The sequence below is a fragment of the Solanum lycopersicum genome, chromosome 1, assembly GCF_036512215.1.
Source record: "Solanum lycopersicum chromosome 1, SLM_r2.1".
Classification (NCBI taxonomy): domain Eukaryota; kingdom Viridiplantae; phylum Streptophyta; class Magnoliopsida; order Solanales; family Solanaceae; genus Solanum; species Solanum lycopersicum.
In genome coordinates, this window is record NC_090800.1 from 77,843,674 (window position 1) to 77,852,671 (window position 8,998).

At 27.1% G+C, this 8,998-nt stretch overlaps 1 protein-coding gene across 1 annotated transcript; it reads left to right on the forward strand.

The window, feature by feature from the left end:
- The first annotated feature begins 2,682 nt into the window (after positions 1-2,682).
- On the forward strand, positions 2,683-7,315 carry LOC101245398 (uncharacterized). The gene is made up of 3 exons (XM_004229577.5): positions 2,683-3,469; positions 5,624-5,809; positions 6,810-7,315. The coding sequence occupies exons 1-3, from the start codon at positions 2,867-2,869 to the stop codon at positions 7,101-7,103; spliced, it is 1,083 nt and encodes a 360-aa protein (XP_004229625.1). The 5' UTR covers positions 2,683-2,866; the 3' UTR covers positions 7,104-7,315.
- The last annotated feature ends 1,683 nt before the right edge of the window (positions 7,316-8,998 follow it).

Below are 8,998 nucleotides of genomic sequence, written 5' to 3' on the forward strand. Positions count from 1 at the left end.
TTAGGTAAATCGATAATCATTAAGCCTTGTAATTTACTACTTTTATTTGTATGCACGCGCGCGCGCGCACATATATATATATATATATATATTAATCTCATACTTTACTAGTTACTGTCTTTGTCCTTTAGCCTTCAATTTATACTTTGCAGTTACTCTGACTTTACAATTTCGCATTACATAAAACGTCAAAAATTAAAGTAAGAAACATGTGTCGCTTAATTTTTATTTGTATTGCACTTGTATAGTTCTTTTCATGTTTGTTAATATTGTTACATTTTTATGAGCATATTATTGTGTTGTTGCTTCAAATTTATTAGAGAAGTCATATATTTAATTTATAAATTTTTTTCTTATTGGTTAAAAATCGAAAATCGAGCCATTAAGAATTAAAATTATAAAAAAAAGCCTAATAAAAATATTTTATTGATTTGATGTATTTAAAAATAAAAAATAGAATCAAATTGATCGATACACATCCAATAATATAAAAAAAGTTATTGAAAAAAAGAAGTAAAGAATAAATAGATTGTATTTGTAATTTATATCAATAAAATTATGTTTTTTTTTTTTGCTAAAAATAATTAAAGGGCAAATTGAGCTATTAATTTTTTAAAAAAAAAATACCGTTAGATCTATGCTTAAAAAAGCGTGCTTAATTTGTCATGATTTTATCGGACATAAAAAGGGGAAACAATTCGGTGTAAAGCATAATAAAATAGTATAGTCTATAAAATAGGCACTAGAGATTAATTAATTAAATCAGTTTAATAATGACTCGGGCCCTTCCATAATTTTCGGAAAAAGCATTGTAAATCGTAACAATGAGATTATTACCAGCTTTAAAAAACACTTAAGCAGAGGAACTAAATATTAATTAGCCACTTACTAAACATGATACTAAAGAAAAAAAATATTTTCTAAATATTTTATATATGAAGATAAAAATCAATTTTTTTTGAATAACTTATAAAAATAAATTCTACCTGTAGGATAATCTTAATTACAAAAAAGGATTTGTTTATTTTTCACAAAAAAGTTAATTTACTTTTGATGAAAAAAAACATTGATATCAATTATATTATACAAAATGGATCATAGATAGCACAATCAAAACTAGCTTCTACAGATGGTTCGAATAACAAGTTGAAAATTGATTATTTTAATTTTGTCATTGTTATCGTTAGCTTTATTTTTCAAAAATGTTTATCGTATTTCATTTTAAGAATTAATTATAAAAAGTGGGATCAATATATTGGATTTTTCTATTCATATTAAAAGTATTGCAATTTATATTAGGGAAATATCATTAAACTCTCAGGGAAGGTTTATTTATACCATCAGTTAAAAGTTTGACTCATTTATGTTATTATCGTTAAAGAAAAGATTCATTCATGCCATTATTTTTTAACGGTAGTTTTGTAAAATCATTTTTGACACATGACCAATTATAATTCGAGCACGTCATCAAAATTTCTAATTAAAAAAATAAAAAAAAATTAATTCAATTTTTTTAAGAATTATGTTTTTTTTAATTGAAAAAAATTGATGACGTGACCGAATTATAATTGACCACGTGTCAAAAATAGTTTTGCAAAAACCATTGTTAAAAAATAACGATATGAATGAGCCTTTTCTTTAACAACAATGACATAAACGAGCTAGACTTTTAATGGATGACGTAAATGAGCCTTTTGTAAAAATTCGATGGGTGTTTGAGTCTTTGCCCTTTATAATATTCGTAAATTGCAAATGAATGGTCTATCTGTAATATTCATAACGATTTAAAATTGCTTACAAAGAGATAAATCATATCTCCATAATTATATGGTATATGTGCATTCGTAGATGTTTTCAGACTAATATTGAAGTATTTGAACTTATGATAAACAAATAATAAGAAGAAAATACGGAAAAATCACTCTAGAATTTAACTTATTTTTTTGTTTTATCTTTTCAAATTATAAGAGCTTTAAAAATATCGCTCTATTCGATTAACAAAATTTAGATATATTTCAATTTTGCAATAAGTTATAATATGTTGTTTTAAATTTCGGTAAAAATATGAGACTCTTAATAAAAATTTAAATAAAGCTTTTAAAAATATTTTTAAATTTGACAAAAATTTGAGAGTATATTTCCGTTTTGTTAGGAGATTAGAGATATTTAAATTCAATTAATTAAATAAAAAAGTATTTTAAAGCTATGAAAGCAAAACTATTAATTGGCATAGAAATTTATGGATATTTTCAATGAATCTCACAAATAAATAAATATAATTTATTTCTCTCTCTCTTTTTAAAAATGATGTTTGATGCATAAACAATAAATGTTATCTAAAAATTCGATAACAAACTCTTTTTTAATTTTAGAACTTTAATAAACTTCACTACGTTTCTCGGTTAAACTTATATTTCTCTATTTCATTAAAATGTAAGTATTAAACACAAGTAATAATCTTTATAGGCACTACCTCAGTCAAATTTGTAATGTTGAAACCAAAAGAAAATTGAGAAAGTGAAAGAATTTATCGGTTAAAAAATAATAGTATTTGTTTTGTTGCATTTCATATTATTCCCTTTTTTTTAATTTTTATCAATCAATTTTTTTTTTATAAAAAAAATTAAAGTGTAGTCGAACTAATTTATATAAAAACAGAGAGTACCGCTTTAGCTCTGATAAGTCACAGAGTGCAGCCTCACAGAGTCAGAGTAATGATGGAACAACTCACTAAAAAGCTGAGCCAACATCTTTTTTCTGTGGTTTTAAAATACCCTCCAAACACATTTTCTGGAAGAAAAAAAAATCACATTTCCCTCTCTTCTTCTTTCCCCCCCAAATTTCATCTCAGAAAAAAAAGCAAACAATGGCTAACTATAGAATGGATTCGGAAGAAGAAGCATTGTTTAGAAATTCTCCATATCCACTTTATTTCGTTCAAAGTCCTTCAACTCTATCCCATGCAAATAGCGGAGAATTATGTCGTCACAACAACAACATCAATAATACTACTAATGCTAATGAGTACTCCTCTGGATGTCATTCGCCAATGCCTAGACCGGAGACCGGTCCGTTATCGCTCTCTCGATACTCATCGTCCCGTGGATCTAACCACTCCTTCTCGCATCACGAGAAGAAGATTTCATGTGATTCTCTGCAGAGCCACGGGACGGGGATCGATGAGAACATCGAGATTTGTCCAGAGAAACGTTGTGGTGCAGTTTTGTTGGTTCATCAAGGAGGGAAAAATGGGCGTATTCGTGTTAACGAGGAAGAGGATGAGGATGACGATGGTGAAGATTATTATTACGGAAAAGGAAATTGGATGAGGTTTTTTTCGTTGGGATATTCGGATTCAACAGCGTGGATTGTTGTACAAGTAACATGGAGGCTTATTGTGAGTATGATAGTAGCTTTGGTTGTTTTCTACATTGCTACAAAACCCCCTTCACCTAAGGTTTCTCTTGAGGTAACACTCTTATTACCTTCTTCCTTTTTAAATTTTTATTATTCGATTCCCGGTGAGGGCGTTTATCTGAATCTTCTCATTTTCAATTTCAAATGGCATTTTACTGAAAATTCTTAATGCGCAGCTGTTTTTATTATTACTATTCTTACTGCCATTATCTTTTGGTATTTTTTTAAAAAAAAAAGTGAAAAAAACATTAGATTTCTTCATTTATTGTAAAGGCATTGAAAATACCTAAGGTCAAAATGAAGGCCCATTTTATAAAGATTTAAGTTCGAAAAGACATGTAGGCCCAAAACTCATGTTAGGCTCTCTTTTATGGAAGCCCAATATGAGGTGCACTAGGCCGGATCTTACACAAATCTCTAGCATTTAAAAGCTAATCCCTTTATATTTCTACTTTATTCTAATTATAAAATTTGAGGAATCCGAATACATTTCAAAACGTGCTTTTCTAATACATCTCTTAACCTTTCGATATATTACATCTTTATTTCGATACATCAGTTAATGTTATGATATATTTGATGATATATTCAGCTAAATAATATATTCGACAATTAGACAATTTTTGTTTTTCTTTTCGGCAGAAAATTTTTAAAAATATTTAAAAGAACATGATGAAATAAACATTTCCAGATTCTTACCAAGTCACTCTATACATACGTCCAAAATAACTCAATAACAATAATATAACTTAAATTACTGCCCTTTTATAAATTATAATTCATGTATTCATGATATAACGGATATGTATATAGTATATACGGAGTATATATCAACAACTATACAAACAATTATAGCTAGTGAGCTAAATCTCTTTTACCCGCTTGACTAAAAAGATTACCCAGACATCTAACATTCTATTAATGATTTAAAGTTAAAATTTAGTTTGAAGTCATATTTGTTTTTATATATTTGAAAAATTTATAATTTTCGAAAATTATACTTGTGATCAAATGTTATTGTAAACTTTTCAAACACATATTTTTATAAAAGATCTCGTGGTCCTATAGATCAGTAATAGTCGTGATTTTTTTTTTGAAGATATAAATCCCTCAGATAATATTATAATCTTTCTTGGTCACACTTTTTTTATAAATAACTTCAAAGAATAAATCTTTTTTCAACCTTGCAATATATTAACTTTATTTTATGTGTCAATCCTTACATCGCAGATAACTTGTGGAGTGAGAGCTAATTCTTTTAGGTGATTAAGAAATTTCAATCTGAATTTAACTTGAAGTTAAAGTTCAATTTTATTAAGGACCTATTTTGTCATGCAATATGATATCATGATATGATATCATGAAATTATGAGATATATTTGAAGTTTTATTTGGATATGTGATATGAAATTTTGATGTCGTATATTTTCTCATATATATATATAAAATTTCATAAGTTGTAAAACTATTATATTATCTTCAATGGTTTATCCAATCTTTTATCAAAATAACCAAAAATTTACAAAATCACATAATATATTATTACATTGCTATTTGTTCTCCACTCAAGTAATTGTTTCAATCTAACTTTAATTCATGAAACTTTAAATTTAATAAAAAAAATTGAACATAAATTGTAGTGTATTAGTCTTTCATATTACTCGACAATCGGTTGGTGTGAGTTAAAATGACTATATGTTAGTGAGAATAATGAATTTTTATATCAGTGAAAATAATAAATTTTAAAAAGTAATGGTATCACTATAAATTTTATTTACATGGAGTAAATGGTTAGTAAATATAAATGTTTATGTGAGGTTGTTTTAACAAAATATAAACTTATGGATCAATTTTTATATTAAAAATACGTCAAATCATGTTACAATATTCTCGTATGAAATCACATCTCCTGATATGAATTCGCATACTAAATATCATAAAGACAATAATTTCTAATTTTAAATTTGGATTTCAGGCTCATTTGCCACTCATCATTATTTCAATTATCCCTTTTTAACTTTTTGGCAATGGCATCAAACATTATAATGCTAGAATACTTATCATGTTGCCACATAATGATTGATGAAGGGAAGCATTACACTTTTAGTACATATTTAAATCTGAAATTGATCATGATCATTGAAACTATCTTTGTATTGTAATTGCATACGATAATTATTTAAATGTGCCAAATTATATATTGTAGATTTCAGGTGTTCGTGAATTTGGATTGAGAGAAGGAGTTGATGGAACTGGTGTAAACACAAAAATGTTAACATGCAATAGTTCAATGATCTTACAAATTGATAACAAGTCTAAGCTCTTTGGGCTTTACATTAATCCCCCCACCATGGAAATGTACTTTGGAAGGGTCCCTTTTATAAAAGCACAAGTAAGTTCCTTTTTTTTCTCGTTGAATTACATTGAATATGTTGTTTTTGTTATTATTTTGTTGTGCTTTCTCAATACTTGAAATTATTATTATGTGGTCTTAGGCACTCTTTCGCAACTTCGATAGTATTCGGAAAAAATTGAACCTAGTGAAATGAATTGGATTAATATAATGAATTGAGAGAGATTCACAGTGTAATCTCAAATACAATATATGCTTGTTTTATCTCTGTGTTTTTAATTCTCTAGACAGTTGAGTTGTTCCAAAGAAAAAAAAATTATTTATGTCATATTAAATTCGAACTAATATAGTACATTTGAAATAATGAGTTAGTCCTTATTTTTTTATTTTGTCAACCTAACGTGTCATGATTTGGGCCTCATTAAAGAGACCAGGTTGTACAATATATCTTTGATGGTTGATTTAGTCTATCACTCATCTTACAGTAGCAACCAGTGGTTGATCTATAGTCTGTAATCTGATTATAAAAATTAACGTGATTTTAATAACTTTTGCTCCTATCATGTTCATATGTATTTAAAAACTCAACAAACTTGCAAAAATATTTGGTTAATTATAGAATATAAACTCAAAGTTGTTGTATAAATATATAAATTTCAAATCGTAGATCTACCTGTATATACAACGCCAAGCAATTAAATTAGTATTTCTTTTTGTAATGCATAATCTAAACATCAAGGGAAGAGGGTGGGGAAAAAAATAGACAAATAACCAATTTTTGAACCACCCTTTAAGTCAAGTCATCATATCCTTAATATGTAAAATTTACAAGTTTACCCAACTTAGAATATTGTTGAAGTTCATCTATTTTTCATGATGTTGTCATTATTTTTATTGGAATTTCAACCATACGTAACTTCTGACATTGCATATATCGTTGTGAAGTAAATAAACATGCAAAAACTTTAGATAAATACATATTAAATAGCGATATCCAGATAGAATACCCCGCGAACTTAACAGTTGTCATGTTTGTTAGGGAGAAGAGCTTTATGCAGGGAGCTATGGGCCAACATACTTCAAGTTAACTATAGGGACAAAGGACAAGGCATTGTATGGGGCAGGTAGACTTATGCAAGATATGCTTCAATCTTCTAAAGGATTGCCTTTGCTTATACGTGTGCATCTATCTTCAACTTTTCATGTTGTTTGGGGTCTTATCAAACCCAAATTTCATCACCAAATTGAGTGCCTTGTTCTTCTTCATAATACTTATAATAAAAAACATAGGACCCAAAAGTATAATAGCACTTGTTTGTTGATCCCTTCTTAAAAACATCATCACTTTTTTAATTGCAAAATAGGTTGTTGAAAAAAGAAGAAGAAATGAGATCTATATTGGTTGTTATTAGGAAGGATCCATTAGTATATAAAATTAATGATATGTAATTTTGATCGGTTGAATATTTGAATCCATGACTTTCAGCTGCTCTGACAACATGAATCGTAAGCCTTTAATGGGTTGAAATTTATTTTTCTCAGAAATCACTTTGTGTTGAATATTTTATTTTTGTTTGTAGCATTATCAAATCTATTTCGGATTCAAAGTTTTTGAGAGACAGTAACTGGTAAATGGGGATGAAATTGAAAAAAAGTAAAATAAAAATTGTTAAATTAGTCTTTCATATGCAGGTATTGAGTATATTACATTAATTATGTTATATTGTAAAAAGGTATTAAAATGACATAGAAACGTAACATAAGGTATTTACGACGAAAGAAGATAATTAAATATATCTAATTGATAATAAATGCCAACTTTAGAAGATCGACGATGGATTTTTTTTTAAAAAAAAACACTACAAAAGATAAGATAGTTTTGATGGTGACAATTATTAGTGGGAAAAGACATCATACCATGAAATAATGACTGATTTATAAATAGATTAATTATACATGTCATGGAGCTGACTGGTTTCTATATATAAAAAATAATTATAAAGGTAATAATCTATCATTAGGAACAAAATGATATATATCTAAGGCACCTCAACACGTGTGGGTGGATTATTGGCCAAGTCCATAATGGCTTACAAGTGATTGGTTGAAATTTTATCAGAATGCAAGAAGTTATTGGTAATTAGTTAATAATTTAAAAGGAATCACATCATTAATACTCAAAACTTTTTCTTTTCTTTAGATTGAAAGCTTAGTTAGATAATTCTTTTTTCTATATTTGTATTTTTCTTTCTCATAAAAAGAATCGATTTTTTTTTTACGTAAAAATCTATCTTTACACGTTAATCTTGATTCTCAAGATAATATTGAAATATGGATCCTTAAGTGTTAAGACCAACCATTGTGAAGCTTCTCTATAAAACTAGGGAGCTTGCCTTCTCTTATTGAAGACATTCTATTAATTAGATATAAGAAGTTTATTCGATCTAATAAGTGTATTGTGTTCTCCTATAACTCGAATCTTTAACATTTTCTTATTTATTATGCGTGTTTATTATTTAACCGAAATATCCTCACCCATTCTTACTAAGAAATTGAAAGAAGTCTCAAAATCCTTTTCGGCTATCAATCTAGAATTTTTCTTCCCTTGAAAAAAAATTAAAATAGAATGGTTGATCGATGTGAGGTCATACTGATTAAGCTCAAATTGATCCAACTTTCTGGATTAATCATGGAACCTAACATCCATAATCCATTTAGCTTGAAATAAATGCTTTGTCCTATGAATTAATCCACTCAATATGTTGGACGAGTTACATATTTACGGGTAGAAATTAACATATATAATATATAAAATTAAATTTAAAATTTGTCATTTATAAATTTTCATAATTGTTTAAAGTCATAGAAAAGTATTGAAAACACCCTTAAATTGATGTGAATTAGTAGTTTCATTCATGAGCTATCGACAATCTTTAAAACACATTTAATTGACTAACTGAACTTATATACACGTTTAATTTTGCAATGAGTAAAATACACCCCTAATTCTTGTCAATTTTAAAAGTTCTTTCAACATTTTCTCGATTTTTTCTTATTAAGAGTCGCATGCTCCTATAAAAATTTGAAAGCACTGATTTGTGATTTAACTAATAATTGCTTTAAGTTTAATTGCATTTTTAATAATTATATCTTAAAGCTAATATATTCTAATAGCTTGGTTCACAGTCAAATATTTATATATATTTTAATAAATATATAAAATTTAAG